Source organism: Pterocles gutturalis, unplaced genomic scaffold (genome assembly GCF_000699245.1).
Source record: "Pterocles gutturalis isolate BGI_N339 unplaced genomic scaffold, ASM69924v1 scaffold36009, whole genome shotgun sequence".
NCBI lineage: Eukaryota > Metazoa > Chordata > Aves > Pterocliformes > Pteroclidae > Pterocles > Pterocles gutturalis.
Window position 1 is genome coordinate 28,087 of NW_010131906.1, and position 24,650 is coordinate 52,736.

Here is a 24,650-nt window from a genome sequence, read left to right on the forward strand (position 1 = left end):
TGTTATTTACAATGCCTAATTCCAAAGTAATCTCTGTTTTTAAGTAGAGTGTCATGAGCATTTGGGGTACTTTGTTCTAGCACCCTGATACTAGAGCTTCTGTTCTTGTAAATTGACAGCTCCATCCTCAGGTGACACTGTCAATTAGGCTGCCAGCCTCAATACTGAGCACCTTTAATGGGGTGTTAAAAAAGTTTGGGGTTTTTTTTCCTTTTTTTCTTCTTTGTCTTTGCCAGTGGAAGAGCACAGACAAGAGTCTAGAGAATTGTTTTGGAAGAACTTTTAAAGTGTTTTGAGGTCATATTAGGGAAGGCAGGTTAAGGAATTTCACTTCATGCTTGATGAGGAAAGATGTTTGGATTTGTGTTGGGTTTTGATTTGGAATTGAACTTCACAGTTGCAGCCTGGCTGAATTCACAGGGGAATTTTGGCTCATAATCAGACACATCTTTCCTTATGTTCACTGTGCTGAAGGAGCAGAGTTTTTTGACTGCAGCCTTTGTTATAGTATTTTAGATTATCTTTGGGTTTTTTTAGAAGTGAGGAATGTAAGGATTATGAGTACCTAAAAATAAGAGCAACGACCTACAGCTTATGTCTGCACCCTTTCCGTACTGAGTGCTGAAAGCAGAGGACAACTCTGATGCACTCACTAAAATTTTTCTGGCTGATGGTATGTGAAGGTTCTTCTCTTTTAGTTGGAATTCCCTAATGGAGTCAAGTTTCACAAGTAGCTGTACTGTATCTGTGTTGTCCAGATGCAAGCTGAGAGGGATGTGTAAAAACTGAGGTCGGGATACCATCTATTTGGAGAACATACAGTTTGCAAGACATCTGGAGTTGGCAAAATGTGGTGCCATAGTGAACAAACAAAATTTCTGAACTGTTGTCTTAGCAGTTGGGTTTGTAGTTGAAGCATTGTGGCTTCTTATTTCTAAAAGTGTTGGTCTGTCTTTGGAGTATCAGATCCAGCAGGCTGATGAGGTCATCTCAGGTATGCAGTACTCTGTCTCGGTAATGGAGCTATAGTTGTATGTGGCTAAGGTTAAGCAAAATTATTTCCTTTAGAGCTCACTATAAAAGAAGCACAGCATGTCCAAGGCCCCTCACACACATTCATTTTCTGTCTACTCAATATAATGAATTAATCTGGGAAAAATGTCTCTTAGGAGGAAAAATACAATAAAACAATGCAGTAGATAGTGGTTCGTTGGTTTTCCACTTCTGAGTAATGTCTCTGTATACTACTCCAATATAGTGATAATTATCACTTTGAGGAGATAATATGTGGTAGGGGAACCACTACATTTGGCTTAACCTCTCAAAATAGAAGTAATGACAAGTAGATGTTGTCCTGGACCTTTGCAGAAATGTGAGTTAACTTTAATTTCCATAAATTTTATTGTTCTACTCATACAATAATAGATACAGTTATTACTGTATTTATTGCTGTATCTATTCCTCATTAGAATTCTGGGTGAGTTCTCTGTAAGTGCTTTGTGCACAGAATGACTTATTGTGATACGAGTTTTTGTTTTTCTTTTCCCACACAGATCACCCCTGGCAGCAAGGCAGCACAGTCGCAGATGAACCAAGGGGACCTTGTGGTAGCCATTGATGGAGTCAACACTGACAGCATGACCCACTTAGAGGCCCAGAACAAGATCAAGTCAGCCAGCCACAACCTGAGCCTCACTCTTCAGAAGTATGTTGATACTAGTCTTTACGTTCCCAAGGGCATCCTATGAAACTCGTGACTAAGGGATATAAGTGTTTTATCTCTGTCTAGTAGATTTATTTGAAGTGTTCATGGCACAGATATGAAATGGAAAGCCAAAATGTGTTCTGATTCTTGCAGAAATCAGCATGGATTCTTATAGAAATCGGCATGGTTGGTATGTTGAGTGTATCTGTGTTGAACTTAGCCTATTGAATACAGGTGTCATCCCCTATCTATTCAAGCTTCTGTTAAAAAATAAATCCAACAGTGCTGTTTCTTTTGCTTATTCCCATATAGACAACACACAGGCTTATTTGGTTAATTTATGAACAACTCTTCTAGAAACAACAAAGTGTTATGAGTGCATGGGAGGAGCCTGTCATTCACAGGGTGAAAAATCACAGCAGGCTGAGAATTTGTGTTAATAGCCTGGCACTTGTGAATTTGAAAGTGGCCTCTCTGCATCTGACAGAATAAGAAAGGTGTAGCTTGGGTGCAGGAGAGGAAGTCAATAGAACATGGAGAGGGCAGGCTTTCTCATAGAGATGTGACTAAGGTTGTCTTGCCATTGAGAAAGCAGTCTCTCTTCACATAACAAGTCTCTTAACTTTTCCTGATTAATTTTGCTTCCAAGGAAACTTGCTCTCAAGTCAGATAACCTTGCACAGAGATTTTCTGTAATAGTTGCATTAATATTTAAAGTTCTATAATTATACAAAGCAAAGTAACTGCTATTTTTATTGCATTGTGGAGAAGATAATTTTTACATAGGTTAGGCAAAGACTGGTGCAGTCTTTTCTAATGGATCCTTGTGTTTTTACATTGCAAGAAAATGTTTCTTATTGTGCTTTGGCTTGTTGCACATTTGGAGTTAATGTTGCTGAATATTGGACCTGAAAAGTGGTCCAGTGGCTGCCTCTATGGCCTGGCATTTAAAACTACAAACCATCACCCCTCCTTCCACACAGGGGAAGAGTTCCCAAACCTGTGACTAAAAAAAAAAATTATCCTAATACATATCACAGATGCAAGTTACTTAAAACACAAATTTTGATCAAGTGTTGACAGGGATATTTCATATGAGTAGTTGGTGTGCTTTTGCATTTGCTGACCTCTAAATTACAACACCAGCAACTCTAGTGGCCACATCATAAAGAAACAAACAAACAAACAAAAACCCCAATAAAACCAACAAAAAAAAAAACCCAAAAAAACCCCAACCAAACAAACCAACAACAAAACCAAAAAACCCCAACCTTTTACAGCACCCAGGACCTTATTTATTGTTTACTGGTTGAAGTAATTGTTAGTTTTTCTTAAAATATTTTCAGACTGATAAAGCTTTATTTATTGTGGTATATGTTATTCTTTGTCCACATAACTGTAGTGGCATTATTATTTATTCCTTTCGTGCTCTATTGTTTTATTTATTTTTTTAAGACTTGCTTTGTCTCTTGGTTCCAAAACAACAGAATATGATTCAGATAATCAATTTATGTGGATAGTGAACAGCCAAAGTAAGCAGTAATGGAGTGTTCTGCAGACTGAAATATGCTTGCATAAATAATAGATGTAGATAAGATCCATTTTGAAAAGAAGTGGTGTAAAGTGATGTGAAATACTATTAAGTGAAAATAGGTTGGACAGCTGCTTTGTTAGCAACTGAGAACTTTCTCAGATGATGCTTTTGCTTTAAACTTATACAATTCATAGAATCTCCTATTCAGTATGACAGTTGCTTTTTGATGTGAGCTATTAGTTCGCATTGGTGACCCGTTCAGCCTCACTAGAGTTATATGGGAAAAACAAATGACAAAGACTTGAAAAGTAATTTTTTTTTAGGAGTATTTTTTCTTAGATGATTAGTGGCTATTCAAAAAAGTTGTGCTCAGAGGCATTAAGCTGTCTTTCCCTTTGTGCAATTCAGTATTTATACAAGCTAAACCCTATTAGTACGTGGTCTCAGCTAGCTGACATATGCATAGAACCACATTAATAAACCAGTATCCCAATGTCTTGAGCAAAAGGCATCTCCACAATATTTGTGAAGTTAGATTAATCTCACCTTGAAAAATCATTTTTCCTAGGCACAAATCGGTTAATTTACCCAAGTACAAAATGATTGTGTCACTTTAGTCACCTGGCCAAAATTTACAGTGAAATATATATTTTTATTCAATAAAAATAATTTTGCAAAGATTGTATTGGTGAGAAGAAGAATAGTTAACATGAAAAATATGGGAGCAGTCACTAGCAATAGTAATTTTCAACCAAATAAGAACAAAACAAGAGAAGGCAAGATCTCCTGGGACTTGATTACCAGGAAAATGACTGTGCTAAGAGATCATATTTACTTTTTTAAACATGGTTTGCAGCAATGAAACTGGAGTGACATGTTCTACTACTATGGAAAACGAAAGCTAGTTTCCATAAAGATCATAGAGATGGTCCACTCAGTTATCTGATTTGCATAGAAGTTTGGAAACATTGGAAATCCTTCCAAATGGAGAAGGCATATATGTGCATTAGGAAATTGACTGTTGTGAAGGGAAAACTTCAGCCCTAAATTTCGATAATCTTGGACATTTATGTGAAGTAGTCACATGGCTCTACAGACTATGTTTCAAGGTCATGGAATGCCTTACCAGGCAGTCTGTGTCTTGGTTTTGCTGTTGCAGCACTGAAGTAGAAGTGAACTTGCTTGTTTAGTCTTTAAGGCCACGGAAGAAGCAGTGTAACATGAAATCATAAATGCTCTGAGACAGAAAGCTTTTTATTTTTCTAATCGCTCTTGGCTCTCAAGAGCGATGGCCTTTCCTTTTATTGATCCTGACCATGAAGGTTTCATGAGTGTTGTTTATAACCTGACAGTTCAGACAGTGTTTGCTGCTCCTCACTTTTATTATTACACTTAAGTTCCCTGTGGGGTTTGTTTTTCAGGGTGGAGAACCGGTTATTTTTTATTTGGCTGTCAAGAAAAGCTGTACATGGTGTCAGCACTTGTGCAGGGTATCAAATTGCAAGACATCAAATGTAGCAGAAGGGAAGCATTAAGAATGCCCATTCGTACTTACCTGCCTAAACAATGAGAGTCTGCACTTCTCTGGCTATACAAACTTAGTTTTTCTTCAAGTACCATCAATCTGTACTGTTGAAGGTATACTAACATGGCTCTTCAGTGAGTGCTTAGCGTGCAGTGCTGGCCTGGGTGGAATTCTCCATGTTTCACTCGTGCAGATATCCCATTACGGGTTCAGGAATTTGTGGATATCAAGTTTTTTTTCTGACAACTTCCTTCCCTAAACTCCCTGTTAAATTTGTTCTTAACACCTCACTCGGGCTATGTTTTCACATGAAACCACAATAATAGGATGGATGTCTCAGCAGCTATGCTAGAGGTTTGATCAGGCAGCCAGAACTTGTCTTGTTACCGGTTTGAGTGAAATGCTGCACGTCTGACTGCTCGCTTTCAATCCATGCTGCCTAGTTATCCAGAGCCTACAGCATGCCTCCCTGTGCTGCTTTTGGGAAGTTAAAGGATGCAGACAGACAAGTGGCAGGGAGATGAAGTATTTGGACTATTCCTGGAGAAAGAGGCCTGTGATCCAGTGGTGTGGAAAGCTGTAGGGTCCTCTGGACCAGCTCTGCTTCCTTCCGTTTAGAAGATAAAATACATCTAGGAAGTGAATTCTCTTCTGCTGAAGAAAAGAGAGCACAAGGGAGGGGAGAAGGAAAGAAATATCTTTGTCACTGTGCACTATTACCCACAGAACTCCATGAGGCGTGACAGTATTCAGGCAAACAAGGCTGATATTCTAAAATGTTTGATACTTACATAGATGCAGCTCGTTCCTTAGAAACCTGCATTACTCCAGATGTATGGAGGCGGGACTGGTGCTAGTTCTGCCGGACAATGCTATAGAAGGCTATGATCATGCTCTCTAATGACTTGGGTTGTGGTGGAAAAGGACATTGCTTTGCTTTTAGTCTTTTTATGACCTCCTGGAGTTTAGTACTCAGTCATTTTTCGGTATCAGTTTCTAATCAGTTACTTGAGCTACACAGCTGCCCCCAGGCATGTTAGTTCTGGGACAGTCAAAGTTCATCTTTAACTGTCTGGCTGGCTCTCCCACAGATACTGGGCCATAAATGTGTTGTCCTACAGTGTTCAGTTCACAGGTGAAAAACAAAATGCATGCAAAATCTACTTTTGTTTCATACAAATGGGTTTATTTTTTAAATTCACAGTAAATGCAATGCATGAGAGTGCAGAATTATTTGTCAACATGTTTCACTGGAGCATCCACAACATTCATTTGATCTTAACTCAAGGAATCCGATCAGCCTCCTTGGAAAGGATTCACCAAATGTACTGGCTTAGTTTTGGAAAGTGCTGTAACATGAGTGCGCCTCATTCTGCTGGTACAAACATTCCTGTGACACACTAAGACTCCTGCCTTGGCGTCACCCTGCGCTGCCGACAAGGAGCAGGGGAGGTGCAGACTTTCCATGCCTGGTGTGCATTGACACAGCCTCCCCCTCCCAGGGCATGCCAGTGATGCTACCATTCACCTCCAGACAGACACAACTGACTGTTTTTTTGCTGGAAAATCATGAACTAAATAATCCCTTTCTCTAGTGAAAGGGAAAGTGTCAGAGGCAAAGGTATGAGAGACTTATGGTAAATATTTAATAGCTTTCCTGTTCTGTGCAGCACCGAAAGATGGCTGATCCTGCAGTATTTATTTCAGGCCTACTATAAATAAAGCATGTGGTGACAGCAAACTGCAAGCAAGAGGAATTCAGTGGTGATTATAAACTGCTTTCTTTTGTCTGAAGCTGTGAATAGTAACCAATTCTGTGCATGTTTTAGGTCTGTGGATGGGCACGTTTTAAATCGGAACCAGATTTAGGCTGTGTTTATGCTCAGAAGAATTAGAAGAGGGTATCTATCCCAGTTTAAGAATAAATTAAAACTATATAAACAATATTGATGGAAGAACAGTCTGAGATAGTGGTACTCAGACTATTCTGTAGGAACATTTCCTAAAAGCATTGTAGGAGATGATTAGTAAAAACAAATAGAAAATGAAAATATGGATTTTGATTTTTTTCCCCCTCTTTGAATGATTCCATTCCATTCATCAGACTAATGATGTTTTCATTCAAGGACTGCTTAACTACTAGAGATAGAATGTGAGCCCGTATGAATGTGACTTTTTTTTTTTTTTCTTTCTGAAAGGAACACTAGTGCTAGTGATAATTTGCTACTGTTTGTGTTCAGCATTGTGAATATATCTCCTTAAATACATTCTTGGAGTGACTAAATTTTTCCTGGTTGTTCCTGCCTTTCTGTCTGCAATCTTAAAACTATGGAAACAATGTCCATTACCAAAGAACTGCTCCTTGGATGAGGCTGCAGTAATGCTTTCGCACTCAGGAGTCCCACGTGGAACTCAATATCTATCATAGCAGCACTTAAACGTTTAGGGAACAAGGACCCTAAGGTCCTAAGGAACATCAAGACTCCAGTAAGGATCTCTGAAGTACTGGATGCAGAAGTGGATGCATGGCTGTGACCATGTCAGACTGGATTAAGGATATGAATGCGTACCTCGTGGCAGAACACTCAGCCTTAAGTATTGGCACAGATGTGCCATTTGCATTTAACTTTTCACTAGAAATGACGGACTCTGTATTCAAGTACAAAGATATTCATATTGCCATAGAAATATAGCCTGAAATTAGATGACACTTAAAAAAAAATGAAGAGTATCAAAAGAAAAAATTAAAAAATGAAGCTGTCTTTTAATCCATTCCCTTGAGTTCTGCAGAAATTATGTTTAAATATGCCAATATGATTCTCATCAGGATTTAAAGGTTAATTTGAAAAAATCGTGGCTAAATATCAGAAATAAATAAATTCAATACTGTTGCAATGTTAGATATTCCATGTGATGTTCACTGGAATAATTACACAGGACCAAATACTGAGATCTGTGACCACGTGGACAGTCTGTGTTGGAGCCAGCCACAGTTCACTCAGTGAGCACCTTAGTCTGTAGGTAACTGCATGGACCTGTACTCAGGAGAGGTATTGCAAAATCTACCTTTGGAAAGATAAGCAAAGCAGAGCAGTCAAACAGCTACTTACGTGCTTTATTGAATCACGATGTGTATAAATTCAAAATTTTAAGCAGATCAGTGTTCCTTTCCTTTTTCTACTAATGGTGGGTGTTACATGTGACACTAGTTTATTTTGCTTAGACATGTGACTCTAGAACTTTTGAGAGCCATCTGCCTCCGATAGCCGTGGTTTCCCCCCCCCCTCCCCTGAAACTCTGATGATGCTGTGTGCTCAAAGCATTTAAAAAAGACATATTCTACTAGTGGATTAAGGAAGCTGCCATGTATTGCTATGAGCTGAGAGAGGTGGTCCTCTGTCACTCCTTGTGAAATAGAGGTGAATCCAATTGCATGCCCCTTTGTATGCAGGTATGAGAGGACAGTAGGATTTGTTAATAAATGTCAGGCTAGCATTTGGACAGGGCTGTGAGTTACCGTCTTTGAGTAGTAACGTTTAATGCTGTTAAAATAAATGAGCAGCTTTTTCCATGGAAAATGAAATAAAATATCAGTGTCAGTCACTGCAATAAATAGAAATATGTTCCTTTCATGATCAGTATAATTGAGTGGAGTGCTATTTACACTCACTGCATAAAGTGTCCATGTTAGTTTTAGAAAAGAGCCTGGTAACTGTGGATATATGCCAAGGCTTTAAAGGGCAATGAAGTTTTCATTACAACAAGATTCTGCTTGGGGATTAGAACTGTTCTCAGAGAACACATCACTTTTTTTTTCCCTCACAAATACCAGCTTAGAGGTGAGGTTAAAAGTCATCATTTTATTTGTCTGAGAAATATTCTCTGTATGAGCTAAAGATAATCTCCATGTGAATCCTTTTACGTATTATATTGCACTCACCATGGAAAGGTTAAGATGGGTGTCATGGGCACATCTCACCAGAGTCAATGGGCTGACACAACTCACTAAATACACATGACAGTTGTAATCTTTCAGACAGTTACTGGTTGCATTCTGCAGTGAGGAAGTCAATATGTTACCAAAATGTTATGGTGGACAGGAAGGTCACAATTTATTAGGGCTGGGACCTTTTCTTATTGATTAACATTAAGCATGGCCATGTCAAAATGTAAATTACACTCTTGAAGCTAATTGGAATAGATGATATAGTGTTTTTAAGAAGTGAAATGAGGAATTGTTCAATCAGGTAAAATACTAGATGAATCTTGTAATGCATTATTTGTGTATGTGAGGTCTGTAGTTTCCTTTGGATCCTTTTTACTGTGCTGTTTCTTGCCCATCAGCCACTCTAAAAGCTGTCAGGCCTCATTCTTTTTTCACAAAATCCTAGTCATTGGTGGCCCCATTGTTTCTTACAATGAGAGCAGAGATACACCAAGGTCCCTTTTGTGTGGCTTTGCAGCATCTTCAGGGGCTGTCTGCCTCTTTGTGTCTGGCTCTCCCTGGCTGGTCCTGTTGCAGCACGGCAACGCTGAGCGCTGGGTAGGGGCTGGCCCTGTGGCGTTTCTGCACTACTGTAATGACAACTTCAAACAGTACTTGAGTACCTCTAAAGGAAACAAATGCTTTTGACAAGTCCTGGCTAACTTTCTTGACTTAGCAGTCTTGAGACATAGAGTTATGTTTCCACTCAAAGTCTTTCAGATACAGGCATTAGTGGAAAGCTCATTGAAGTGCTTTAGGTTGGTTGAAAAAAAAGTGAAGGCCTAAATGAAGCAGACTGTAGTTAAGATCTAATTATCCATATTCACTTACTTTTTTCTCCCATGTATGTGAATTAGAAATGCTCTGAAAGCCATGTGGCACACTGTAAGGTCCACATCCCAAATAAGAGGAATTACAGAAAAATCAGCAAAGTAAATATGCTTCATGAACGGCTTCAGGAAACTAAAGAAAATAATTTGTGGTCAGGATGCTTAAAGTATCCTGAGTTAGGCTTTTGTTTTTAGAAAATTTTGAGTGGCAAGAGGAAAAAAATACTTCATCTGCATAGAATTAGAAATCTGTTTGGATTTGGACAACACTTGAAATCTTCTGTATGAACAGAAGGCAGTTACAAAGATTTATATTATTCTTTTGTGAATCATCATATCTTTGAAGTTCAGTTGTGATTCCCTGATTCTGGAGTTGGCTCTTTAGGATGATGCCCTACAGCAGTCCCCAGTGCTGCTCTGAAATCTATACCTGAATGACTTTTACCTTTAAGGAAGCTGTTAAGAAGCCAAGAATTGCAGGACTGCAGTGGAGCCTGATGATACCTGAATGGGGGTAAGTCTGAGTCTCAGGTACACTACCTGCATAGCAGCCAAAAACTAAACAGGGGAAATCACTATGGTTCACTACAGATATTCTTCAGCTAAAGAACCTGTATATATATTTTATACTTAATAAATAACAATTTTGAAGAATCGTGTTTAGTGGAGAGAGTTGAGTCACATCTCAAGACCAGGGTATAGTACGCTACGTACAAGTACTGAATCTTTATTCAGTCCTACTTCTGCTCTTTTTCAGTAATAGCTAATTCTTTGCTCTACAGTATTAGATCTTTCATAACCCAAATATTTTTTCTGCTCTTCTTAAATTAACAAATTATTATTTGTATGTTTACCTTAAATAGATTTCTTTTTACTGTCTCTCAGTAATTATAAATAATAAACATAATAATGAAACCATTAATAAAAAATAACTATGCTGAACTTACAGATTTCAAGTGAGACACTGTATCTGAAGGTTATATATCATTAAGCCTTGATCCTTCTCTGATAATTTTGATTGTATTTCAGCCTCTCGCTTTTGATTCTGTAACACCATTCTCTATAGGTAGGCCGACCAAATTCTACATTTAGCTAGTTTATTATTGAGGTGAGAATAGTGGCTTCATATTTATAATCAATACCTGTTTATATATTTCAGAGTATTTGAAGTACTGTGGTTTTGCCTGGACTGTGCAGAAAGTACTGCTTCTATTCATCTTAATGTTTCTGCTGTTACTTTAAAACAAGCTTTGAGAGGAACATCTGATGCTTTTATCCGATCAGTAATAGCCATGGAAAACATGTAAACAAAAAGTAGAAAATAAAAAGAACCCATATCCTCTCTCTAATAGAATCCTGTTTCAGCCTACTTAAAGTGTATTTTACTTGAATCCTGTGCTATTCAAATTAAGTTAGTATGGACAACCAGAAAAGCTGTGCAAAACTCCTGTAATGAAATCTGAAGTCAAATGTAAATTGGATTGGGTTAACATTAAAAATTCAAGTAAGTAGTATCATGATTATAATATATGGATTAATGGTCTTAAACAAAACTAGTAAAATATCGTATTTGAGCTTAAAACAAAGCTCTGTGAGAGAGTTGAGTGATTACGTAGTGATGTGAACAAGGTTTTGCGAGCTACAGTAGATCACTGTGAGTTATTGGTTTGGTAATTCAGCATCAAAGCAAGCTCATTTTCAAATTCTTGTGATCTACTTATTACTTAGAAACAAAGTTTCTAATTTTGGAAATAAAGGTGTATTTCCTTTGGATTTGATATAAAATGATGTATTTTTTCAACAGTGTTAATGGCAATACAAACACAATCCATGACAGCACAAACAAGTTCTATAACTGAATTAAATTTTCTGTGGATGAATGCACATTTCTTTATGGATTACCTGAGTTTTCAGTAGCTATAAGGAGAGGTTTGGAAATGGTTTAAAAATCGTGCAAAGACAGGAAGAACAGGACAGCAAGAAAAATACCCTGCCTGAAAAAAAGGTGTCGGTGCTCCACGGAGGTTAAGTGTAGAGCTTGCTATGTGTGTTGGGTGAGTGCCAGGCATGTGCTCAGCATCTGTACTTCGTACTGTTTGGAGAACTGTCACACACAGAGCAGAGCTGCAGGGGTACTGGCAGAGCCTCCCTATTTGCCCATGGGAGCTGCTGGGATGGAGGAAATTTATGGTTGGTACCAAGTTGACCAAGAGGAGATGGAGGCATTGGAAGCCACTTGTTCCATTTAGGAGGGAGAACAGCCTGGAGGGCAGAATGTGGGGCAGTTCAAGAAAGAAGGGATTTTTGCATAGCAGGAGGGAGGGGAAGATTAAGGAGATGCAACAGGTACTGTGTGGATGCCACAGAAGTAGAAGAGATCAGAGAGAGGCCAGGAGAGTAGAATTTACCTCACCAATGTTTTTTAATACATAATCCTTTTCAAAAATGTCAGCTTTAGGCATACTGTCTCCAGTCCTCCTTTCCTTCCTTTGACAAAATTCTCCAAGGCTTCTTCACTGTTCCTTTCCCTTTCTATCCCATATTGTTTGCAGCTCAGTGTTTCCCTGACTCAGATCCCTTCTGAGGGAAAATGGGTATTATACACTTCCAAACAAATTCTCTTTCATAGATTTTTTTTTTTTGGATAGCAGCTTCCCTTTAGCTTGGTGTCATTTATGCATAAGAAGTTTTTGTCCATATGTTACATTAGGCCTGGAAAGTGTAATTGCCTGTCTTGCAATCCGACTGCAGCACAATGCAGGGAAATAATTAACAAATCAGTCATCCAGCCAAATGCTAATATTTGCATTCACCATTGATATCGAGAGAGCAAAACTGCTGATGAAAATACATTTCAATTTTATTGCAGGCACAGATGATATCCTGAGAGAGGGAAAGTAGGTCTCATCCTAGCTCAAAAGTGATCGCAGTTTTATTTGAAGTACTGTGAAACGTTCAGGGTTTTGTCTTTGTGATTCCCATTGGAGTCACTAAGACTGTTTGCTGATGTCCCAGGCAGGGCTTAGAGAACTGGTATCATGAGAGTCAGGATTTTCTGTGCAAGACCTACAAACAAGAACCAGCTTCTATTTGGCTACTTAATTCACTTGTTTAGCTGAAGATTTAGCTGATGCATTACTGCTCTTAGCACTTATTAAATGGACACCTTAAATTGATAACCATGAGGAATACTTAGTCTGTCCCTTTTAGGTCTCTTCCCCCTGCCACTTCCCCACCAAATTGTCAGGAATATTATTGCATTAAAACAGATAGATAACCAGAAGCCAAATTCTACATGTTGTGTTGTTTTACATCCTGCTATACGTTCACCCACCCCACTCCAGAATGACTTAATTTCAGTTAGGTGATAAGTAAAGTATGTAAAATGTTTTCTAAGCATTTCTAACCCTAATCTAATCTGTTTTATTACCTTTCCATGCATTCGACCCCTTTTCATTTTCTAGTGGTTGAAATATTAAGATACAATTATTAAGATGCTCAACAAAGTATATGTAAGTGCTCATGTGTAATAAAGTGAAAGCAAAAGCTTACTGTAACAAAAGAAATGTCCTGAGAATTAGAAAAGAGAAGATGGACACTGACTGGTGAAGATACGAAATACAAAATAGCCACATAAAAATGAAAAAGAGCTATTATCTCTAGGATCATGTCACCTCTCTGCAAGTACAGTGCTGTGCTTCCCTGCGGACACGCGTTAGACTGCTGGTGCATTACAGAACTCTTTTGCAGCCCGTAGGCAGGCAGCTCCTCTTAATGCAGTTGACTCCTAATCAGCCTTTGTTTTGAGTGCAAAGATACCAGGACTGAAGTCAAGTGCTCTTCAATTAAAGATATATTTAGGTAGGTAGGAACAAGTAGAAATTTTGACAGCCATCTTGGCAGTGCTATCAAAATTTAACTGCTTAGAAAAACTACATCCATCTTGGTTTTGAACTTCATTAAGAAAGAGAACCAGTACTGAGGGAGAGGGGAGTTGTATCTGTGGAAAGGAGGAGAATTTTAAAAATACCCGAATAATGTATTTGATCATCATTAAAACTGTTTTGAGATTTGGAAATGAGGCTTCTGTTTCCATTTCTAACTTAGACATTTTCTTCTATATTTTCAAAAAGTTGAAATAAAATCACTTGCTTCAGAAAAACAGTCATGATGGAACATTTCAATATCAAATCTAAAATTATCACAGTCATTTGTGAAATTTGGACTTTCATCCTCCTCATAGCCCTACCAAGCAAGTACACTCCCTGACTGTTTGCAATAAAATAATTTTGCAATCAATGGATTAAAATGCAAACCTGGACACACGCGTTTACAACAGCACTATCGTCACTTGAAAAGCAAACTTACATTGCTGCAGGATTTGATTCATCTAGCAAAAGAGGGAGGAAAAAAATGTCCTGAACTTGCAGATGTTTTTCCCAGAGGAGTAATGGCTCTTATGTAAATAATCACTTCATGCACAAATTGACTTCACCTCTTCTGCCCTTTTCTCTGGTACAAACCTCTACTAAATCTAGCAAGCCTCATCATTCTGTTTTTAAACATTAAAGCTATAAACTTCCAGGGTAGAGCTATGTAGGAACCTCATTGTTTTGAAGTAACATCTTAAAACCTCAAAGTTGGTGTGAAATAAAAATCTTGGTTGGTTAGCACTGTGAATGACAGATGTAGCTTCTCAGTAATGTGGAAAAAATACAGCTTTTTAACATCATCTGTGGTCAAGTAATGAGTGAGGAAAAATAGATGTACAATAAATAACAGAAGTGATGGATCAGTCTGGTAAATAAATGTCTTTGCTGCAATACAAATATTTTCCAGTTATGCACCAAACATGCAGTATGTGGTTGTCTGCTGTACGTCTGTACCTGACAAACAATGTTTACAGTGCTGAGCAGCTTTGGCACTAAAATTCATTATCACTGAGCAGAGCGGAGGGGACACGTGGTGTCTGCTCTGCCCGGCTGTGGTCTTGAGTGCACCCCAGTCCCCCCACAGAACTTCATAGAAATAACTGGGTGTACCCAGAAATGGCACCAGTGGAAGGCGGATCAGAATCTCCCCCTAAATCTGTAAATTGTCACAGTTAATTTTCAGCAACTCTGCCTGTCTTCTGGGATGCAGCTGAGGTTTTTTTCCTTTCTCTTTTTTGCCGTCTTTCATGACAGATGTGCGTGTCTCATGAATATGATTTATTGAATATTTATTATATTTATGTTTCTCTTTTTAAGTTAAATGGCTGGAGGAGGGGTGCAGTGCTTACTCCTTAGGGAAGATCAGTTAGTAACTTGCCTGAGGAAAGTTTATTCTGGGCAGTTAGTGATTAGCTCTTGTTCTTAGAACTTGAAGGTATATATTTTGCAGATAATTATGTTTTAGGGAGTATATTGTGATGTATTCCAACTGTGAGTATCAACATTGGTGCCTGTTACTATTTTCTCATCTCTTGTTTCAGGAATACTTTGTCAGTGAATTTCACTGATTAATTACCTATTGTTTAATAAAACAACAGTTGTCATTGTCTCCTCAACCTGTGTTCATTTTAATAGTATCTCTTTGTGAAGTAGGCATCTATTACATCATCTTTGTTTTCAGCTCTCAAACTAGCATAACTTCCATATCTTCTATATGGAAGTCTTCCAGTTCTGTAAGGATTACTCATTTTTCCTAGGTTTTTTTGTTTGTTTACTCCTTCTTAGGGAAATATTTTACGTGTGGCAGCTAAAACTAAATACACAACTCAATGTGAAGCTAGGTATTAGTGCAGGTGTTGCCGCTATGGGTGAACCTAGTTTTTGTCTAGCTCAGTTTTCTGTCTCTGATAGATGCCCTGGTAAGTATTTCAGAGGAAAGTGCAACACAGCCCTCCGTAAGGAAATAATGAACCTAACACAGTCTTCCACTATCAGCCTTTTAAGTTGTGCCATGAAAAATTAGAATCTATATGGCTACTTATTTTTACCCAATCTAAAGTGGCTGTTGGGGTTTTTACTGTAAGTATAAATATCTAATCCTTTCCGATACCCTGCTATTCTGATAGTCTCAATGATGTGTTGTAACAATGAATTTCACCTAAGGTTAATCAAGTAGTCTAGGAAAAAATGTTTGCCTTTATCAATTTTTTATGTGTTGTCTTTTCAATTTCACTTAATGTCCAGGAACGTAGCTTTATTTCCCTTTTTCTACCATTCATTATTTTCTGAGCCTCTGTAATGTCTTCCCTTATTCATCTCCTGTCTAAAGCAAACTATTCCAAATATCTCAGTGGCTTCTACTTGTTTGCATGCTTTTAAGTATTTTTATTTTATGTTTGTATCTGTCCTAATTTTGAAATATACTTTTCAAAGATGAGAATTCCAGACATAATCCTGACCTGTAGGTTGGCAATAGGATATTACTTGTATAATTCTGATTCTCTTGACTATTTTTACATTTTTCATTTTGTTTTTCCTGGTGATCCCATGTGTATTGGAAAGATTCCAGGGGGATGTTCAGCGCTGTTCAGGTTCTTCTGACACCTCCTACAAATACATATTTACTTACATAAGCATCTTGGAGTGCTTCAGTTAGCATTTGTCACAGTGCTTTCTTTGTTATGTTCCAATAAAAGGGCAAACTGTGTGTTTTGAAAGCATTTTAGTGGGGTTTATTTTCATTTTTTAAATGACCGTGTACATATATTTATCAAATACAGGTGAAAGGCAGACATTTGGAGTGTGGTGTGGTTAATTCAGTAGTGATCTGCTCCTTTTGAAACTAAATTGTCTGAAATGAAGCCCATGTTTCTTCCTGCAGAGAGCTTTAAATTATGGCAGTTGCTATGCAGTTTAAGCTATTAAATGATAATCTTTTAAGGAGTTGATCTTGAGATCCCTCAGTACCGACGTTTAGCCTCTGCATTTTAAGACACTTCTAAGTCCCTTTTTCCAGAGTGATGCCCAAAACTGAATTTATCTAGTTGTGGCTGATTATCATCTACGAAAATGCAGTTTGTCACAAGGTACTGGAAAGCAGATGATCTCCCAAATCAGAGGCTGCTTCTGTAACTGGTGTTTTTTTATCGTTCTTTTATCAGAGAAACTATATCAAACTTTTTCTCACATTTAACGCCTTTGTAAATGAGGATGTAGAAACACTCTAGGCTATGCTTAGCTTTCACGCCTGATGAGGTGGCATTTTTGCATGAAATTAGAGCTGAAAAATAGGAGTCCAGATTGCTGATCTTTTTTTTCTTTTTTTTTTTTTTTTTTTTTTTGTGGGTCTCCAGATCTAAACGTCCAGTGCCAGTTTCAACCACAGCACCCAGAATTGACTCTCCCAGGGCTGTAATTCCCCACCAGAAGGTATGTGACACGTTCCTTCTCAGCCAAAGTTAATACCATTTTTATCTACCATGGTGAACGTAAATAGCTACTACAGGAAATAGGTTTTGCCCTCCCCAATTAAGTAAACATTGAATGAATGCACAGGCAGCAAACTGCCACAATGCAATGTATTAGTGATGTATTTTGATGATTTATGATTAGCAGAATCAAAGCATCCAGCTATCCTCTGATGTGATCTGGTCTAACCCATCCTGAGCAGTTTGTTTCCATCTAGGCTGCAAGAGGCTACCAAAGCTTCTCAAAATATAAGATTTGCTTTTGCATATTCTTGGGGAAAAACCATTTCCCCGCCATTAAACACCATTAAACTGTGCCTCAGCATATCCAAATCCTGACTACAACTGAAACAACACTGATTTGGAAAGAGGACATTGGGGCATGTGAAACCTTGCATCATATTGCACTCTTGTCACATTGCTCAAAAGACATGAGAATAAAAAATAAAGAGGATGAGTCAATTTAATGAATAACAGCAAGTGGCAGAGGAAATGGGTGGCTTGGTTTCTGTTGTCAAAGCTCATCATCTTCCATAAAATAAATGTTCATCTTAGAATAAACAACATTCATTGACTATACGTGGCAACTCATCATCTGTATCTTTGGAGGCACTGAGGAGCAAGGATACCTGAAAGATGGTATAAATCCTTAGGCTTAAGCATAGGGTAGGACATTTGTATTGCTGAAACACTTAATTAGATGAATGGAGAGGAGGTAAAATCTCCATTGCTGCAACTTTACCACTTCTGTGAGTGCCAGTTTCATCCCTAGCATGCAGTATAAATAAGAAACACTGAAGATCAAAATACATGAGGAATTAGGTGATGTTCTACTGGTTTTAGCAGTTCTGACTTCCATAGATCAAGTTTAAGTAATTTTTATAAACACCACGCTTTCCAAATTCAGATCTCAGAAGGTAACATCATCCCTGAAACTGCTGGAAATATGTTCAAGCTAACAGAAGAGAAGTCACTTGGGGAGAATAATTTGATTCAATTTTATTTTGTCAAATTTGAAATGAACCAGTCTGGTCATATAATAGTTGAGATAGAAATAATGATATTTCACTTTGGATCTTCTAAAAAATTTGCAAGGGAAGGTGAAATAAAGAATTTATCTTGCTCAGAGTTGTTTCTGCCTATATCATGATTTTATAAAAGTTATCTTGGAGAAGGTTATTGGAAGAGTCACCAAACAGTACCATGAAATTCCTAGAACAAAAATGATGGATCATCCTTTCAGATAGTCTGGTGCTCAACTGCACCAGCAAAGTAACAGGGACAGGAAGGGGGAGAGAGTACTTATTTTCCCTCAAGAACTACACAGAATGCTGTTAGTTTTTAAGGCAGCAAGTAGACATGTCTCTTCGGAGTTATTCAACAGCACAAGACTGATGACTGTCTTTTGGGACCCTCAATAGCACCTGCGCAGGTATGACAAATTTGTCTACTGCTTTTATACATCAGATCTTCATGACTCTGTATTAGTTGCATTTCTTTCCTGGCAAGTGTCAATTTCAAAATTACTGCCATAGGCATTCAAAGCTGTTTACCCTTCAAAACGTTCTTCTCCCTTAACTATCTACCCTATAGAAAAGTTAACTCCACACACTGTAGGTTTTTTTTAAAGCTCCTAAAAGTGCCTTTGACATAAAAGATATAAAGTCCCTTTACATTTCCTATTTTAACCCTTCAGAGGAGATGACTCAAATGACTCAACTCTTTTTCAGGAGCATGTTGTCTCACACTTGCACGTTCTGTGCATTGGTGCTCAGGAAAGGTTTATAGGAGTTGCCGGAGGCAGCCTGTTCTGAACAGGTTACAGGCAGTACTTGCAGCTGGAAAAGAGATTTACTGGAACCTTTCTGGAGTAAAAGGGTGGAATGTAGGAGAAGGTATGATGGGAAACAGGGTATCTAGCAGTATTCAGAAGGGTCTTCTTAGGCGTAGGGTCTTTGGCCCAGGGGAAAGGGGTAGCAGTAGAGTGCTCTTTGCAGGTCAAGAGGAGCCCTTTGCAGGTCAAGAGGAGTGACGTTTGTGTCACTAGTACACACTAGTAGACAACAGTAATTTTTAACTGAAGAAGAATTCTTCTCTGAGGGTGGTTTGGAAGCGAATTAAGGCATTGAATCATTGGAGAAGTCTCAAAATCCATGATAAAATGTCTTTACTGATACAAACAGTTGTATGGGGATGTTGGATAAGGTATGTCACAGTAAACATACTTTAAAAATCAAGATTTCTTTGCTTGTCCTTTTATTATTTCTTGTAACAGTATCACTGTAGAAATGAAGAATTCCATGACACATAGGCAGAAGCTGTCACCTCCACGTCACTGCTTGACAGTGTTTAGACTCTGATGGTTCACGTTAACTGAATTCAATTGCATTTCAAAAAACAGCAAAAAACTACATTACAAGACAGTCACGACAGTGTTGTCATCAAACATCGAGAGAAGTTTTTCTCACCTTTCTCTCAGTCAAGGTTAAGGCATGGCAATGTTCACTAAAAAATCTGCATGTGCAAGTTCAGTTTTTAGTTTAAACCATAAATTCTCTTGTACATTATTGCTGATCTGATTGCAGCTTCCACTAATTTTCAAGCATGTATTTCTTCTTTGACTGCTATGGTCATGGTTTTTTGTGTTTTAGAAAAATAAGCATACATTCTTCTACAAAGATGTAAGGAAGGTATAAAAAACCCCAGAGTTCTTCACCATGATAGAATTTTTTCTAGATTTCACAAGTAACATACATTCTCTCCTTACTTTCTTGAGCTGATCAATGGATGTATGGATGATACAGGTTCTGCAACCATAAGTATGGTGTCAATTGAGCATAGGGCTAATACTGGAAATAAAAGTTTTGCTGATTTGCAGTTTCACTATTTCCTTATCTGACATTGATCTCAAACTTGAAACAATTTTCACTTAGTTCAGTCAAATCTTTTTGATTTAGTCAAAAGATTTAGTCAAGTCTTCTGCACCAGGTGGACTTAGCTGGAAGAAAGGGCATAACTAATGCTGAAAGCATTCAAATAACAGGAAGAGTAGGCATGTGTCCAAGGACTGAATCTAAGCCATCATCAGCCAGCGAGTTCCTGCAGCTTTTTAGCAGGGGCACAACACAGGTGAAGATTCAGCTCAGTGCAGTTCAAAATGTTCAAGATGAAGCTTTAAGGCTAAGCATAGCTTTAACATTTGTCCCTTTGCACGAAGGGATTAAGACAGCCTCTTTGATTTTAATAATATGACTGCATTTATGAAACAGTACTGAACACATTTATTTCAGAGTCCCAGTGAGGATCTTGTAGTGCTCATGTTTTGTTTCCTGACAAATTTGGGAACCTATGTGGCTAAGAGAAAATAAACAAAGAGATGACTGACTTTTTAAGTAAAGCATAGGATGGAAGAGTTGGCTGAGGCAAAAGCTGTTTGTTGGATGTCTTTGAGCCGAGTCATTTAATGCCATAGTGCCTCCATTTCCTTTTTTCTATAAAAAATTTAAAGCAACAACTGCTTCTTGGGCATGTTGAGAGGTCAAATTAATTAGCACAATGTTAAAATTGTTCTCCCAGAAGTGCAAAAGGTGAATAAAGACTGTACGGTTGTAGTAATAAATAGAACATGGGCTGTCAAAGGAAGAGGACCTGAAAAACTGGTATTGTGTCTTCCACTATCAATTTGTTTCTCACTTCTCTTGTACAGAAGAAAGGACCATTTGCCTTCCACAGAAATTTAATGTTTATAAAGAAAAGAATAATAATATTTGAGAATGGAAAGTGAGCAGATATATAGCTTCCTCTGTTCCCAAATGTTTGAGACTCCACGTTTATCAGTTTTAAGCTCATTCAGACATTACACTAGGAAATTAAAATGCAGTGTTTCCCTCGTGGTAAGGGCTTGCTGCAGAATCAGTGTTTTTCTGGATGGAAGAAGCCCATTGCTCAGTGTCGGAGCCTCCTCTTCTGGTCGGCTGAAGGGTAGCATCAGACTTGCATAGTTTGAAATGTTAGCTTGCTTTTCCAGAGAGAGAGAGACACTGAAACAGAATGGGATGAGAGAGAGGGGAAACAGGGGAACGTTTGTTACTGTTGGCTGCATTTCATGTGATGTAATGCTGAAAGCCTTCCTGCTGCTCAGTATTAGAAATTTGACCTTCACGTTCAAAAATGGTTTCAGAAATGCTGCATTGGTCTGGTTTTGCCAGTGAACTGGAGAAAAAAGAGGTCTAAAATATCCTACCAGGAATAAACTGGATGAGAGATTCTTTGTCAATCACAAAACGAAAGAGGTAAATAAGTTATTATTGGGCAGTAATTATGTAGAAGAAGTTATACAGCTGCTCTCTTAGACACTTTCAGTTTTATCCCTTTTTCCTCCCGAACACAGAAAGAACAACTACATTAAAACTACCATGAATATTAACTCAAAATGGAGAATGCTTACCTGGCACTGTTGGGTTCCTAGGAATTCTAGCATTGAGTTACCAGCATGCTGGTGTTCCAGCTAGAATTTGTTTGAGGAGTGAAACCAAAACTCCATTTATGTCATAAAGGTGAGCAAAATCATCAACCAGCATTTTTTATGGCGGTGCTATCATTTTCCTTTTGCCTACTGTTAGTGTCCAGTACCACCAAAACTATGAAAATGCATTAGGATTAAGGAAATCTCTGGCATTTCTCTCATTAGCAGTTGAAACTAATACTTTATAATCAGATCTCCTTGCATGTCCTCTTATTATGGGGTTAGAAAGGAAACCTGCAGTTAGCTTAGATAAAAGTCACAAGAGTTTTCAGGGTAACAAACAAATATAACTCTGGCATATCCCTTTTCTTCCCTATTGCCTTTATATTTTTTTAAAATATTTGTTTTGTCCCTCTCTGTTAGCATGTAAAACCCATTTGCTCAAGTGGTGACTTAATCTATGAACAAGGCCTTGTGTGTTTGTGCCTCTTTTACAAAAGATTTTTAGAGAGAATCCCTGTTTTCTGCCTGTTTAATTATACTTGCAACCTTACTGTAGGCCACTTAAAGGTTGCTTGTTTGCTGTTTTCTATGTCAGGGTATAATGACTGAAGTATGTAATTCAAATGTATTTACTTAAAAAGGCATAATCTGGAAAATACTTTTAGGTTTATCTGTTTCTACAGCCTCAGGCAGCTGTTAGTGCCAGCTTCCACTTTATTCTAAGAAAAATGTTCTCAGTTCATTTTATCTGCTTTATATTTTTGATTCAAAACATCTTAAATGTATTTAATGTTATGATTAATTATATCCTTAGACTTTTAGGGGGGTTTTTGCAATTAATTTTCATTACGCAGGCCATATTGTCTTGATTTTTCACATGTAATCTCCTTGAACTTAAATACTCAATATAGACAAATCCAAGAGGAGAATACAAAATATTTATCTTTCTAGTGAACTTACTGTCAAAATCAGTAAATGACATTAATGATAACCAATACTAGCAAAACTAGAAAATCAGAGGCCAAATTCCTCTCAGGCCTATGTTTCATGCAAGGCTGTGGAGGAGATGCGTGTAAGATGTTAAAGATGGCAACTGAACCAGTGCCAGCCCAAAGGAGGCAAAATGTCACTGCAGGCCACCACCTGCTCTTGTTCTGGCTTTCACTGAGAGCAGATTGTGGGCTCTGTCCCATCAAGGTAACGTCCCCTGGCTGTCCCTGTCCCCCAGAGCTGGACTGCAGCATGCTGCCAGCATTACTGGTGGGCCTCTTAACTGGCAGCATCTCAGCGTCTGGGTACCAGTTATGGCAGCAGTGTATCTAGGTCCAGAGGGAGAGGTTGAAGTATCCTTCTCCTGTAGCAAAAGCGATGTAGCCCAAGTTAGGCTGGAGCCAGGATCTTCTGAGATAAACTACAAATTGATGTTATGGCTCTAGAGACATCTGTAAATTGCCAAGCATTCAAATAGTTTGTTAGGTACCTCAGCTATAGAGTTGGGTTTTTTTATACAAAGCACATAATTATGGACAAACAAAAGTGAAGAATAAAACAGCTTTTGAAATTATATAATTCATTATTTTAAAACATGTGCTGAGTTCCAGCATTCAGGATGCTGGAAAGCTGTCTGCTTCAAAAGGCAGACATTAAAGAGATGTTAAAAATAATCAATAATTAGATTCTTGCTCTTCATGTTCCAGTCGCTGAGCCTTTAGAAGTTAAAAAACAAGAAAACTGAGAGTAAAGGTATAAAATGTCCACCTGAAAGTGAAGTTTGTATTCCTCTTTGATAAAATTGTCCATACTGCAGGTAGTCAGACTTCCAAAGAGCATCAAGCTGCGGTCACTGCAGGCTGCCAGCAGCTAGAAGGAAATGAGGCAATTTAACCCTAAGGGTGCTCTGTGCTTCCCGCCAAGTGCCGAGTACCCTCCAGTCCTAGGGATTTAGATGGTGCTGCCCCAGAATGAGCCTGAAGCAGCGACAGGGTGTTTTAGGCAACGCGAGCACAGAAGTTTTACATGAAACTTCCTCAGAAATCATGCAGCAACTTAATTTCCTGCATTGTGTTGCTGAAAAGCTATCTTTTTTTGATATTACCTTTTATTTTGGTTTCACTGAGCTGTGTTAATAGCAAATTATTTGTGAAACTGAAGCATAGTACTACATTTTTCCAGGATGAGATTTTGGTAGAATGTTTCTAATTTGAGCACCAACACAGACTGCTATGGGTATAGCTATTGTAGGAGAGATTCCTGTGACTTCGACTAAGACAATACATCCTGCTGTGCTAGTTAGGTATATTATGTGGGACATGACTGTAGGATCATACACTCATCATCTACATACTCATGCACACATTCCTTGAAGTGGAAATTATGCAGAAATGATCAGAATAGAAGCATCCTATCCATTGAGCAGTACCTGTCCTTGAGTCCTGTTGGTCTATCTGCTAACCATGCTGCATGGCCTCATTAGCATGAACCAGAGCCTATGAAAGCAATGCAACGTGTGGGCTTCAGTAACCTGAAGTGTACACGTGGAAAATAGAATGGTGTGGTTTTGAATCATTATGTTTTTATAATAATGGCATTGAGCTTTATGTTTTTATATTATCTCAAATGATTCTGACCTCAACACATTATTTAAATTTCTTAATTATCCTAGAAATCAGTGGATGATATTGTCTTTATATAAAATTATTGCTATGAGGTTGGCTAGTATCAAATGCTCTTTTAATGTTAAGCTTTATTTGTTGATTTCAACTAAAACCCAGTATAAAAATGCCTGAGTATGTTTTGCTTCCCTTATTTTGAAACAATGCATTTATTTGTTGAAAATCTTTCCTGAAAAGTTGGATGCTTTGGCACCAATCTATTTATTGCAAGTTTATCAATGTGTTTAGAAAGCAGTAATTGCAAATATGTTATTTTTGCATGTGTTCTATGATTGCTCTTTTCTTTTTTTCTTTTCTTGGCCTGCATGTTTGCTACTACAGGAACCTGCTTGGGAAATCAATGGCAGCAGAACAACCTTCAGTCCTCTAACTAACACGGCAACTGGGCCTATGGGTAGTATTTTAGCAACCAATGGATCGTTTTCAGGCTACCTCAACAAGCAAGAGATCAGCTTTTCAAATAGCTCTTCCTACTTAAAGACTACCACAGTTAGATCTTCCATGTCCTCTCAGTCTGTGACTCCTGATATTT

At 38.1% G+C, this 24,650-nt stretch overlaps 1 protein-coding gene across 1 annotated transcript in view; it reads left to right on the top strand.

Moving 5' to 3' along the window:
• Window positions 1-1,553: 1,553 nt before the first annotated feature.
• LDB3 (LIM domain binding 3) overlaps window positions 1,554-24,650 on the top strand; it is a gene marked incomplete at its 5' end in the record, with an annotated part of 83,140 nt that continues 60,043 nt past the window's right edge. The window contains 2 exons of the mRNA XM_010080753.1: window positions 1,554-1,705; window positions 16,865-16,940. Of these exons, the coding sequence (XP_010079055.1) occupies window positions 1,554-1,705; window positions 16,865-16,940 (228 nt within the window). The remainder of the gene's footprint in view (window positions 1,706-16,864; window positions 16,941-24,650) is intronic.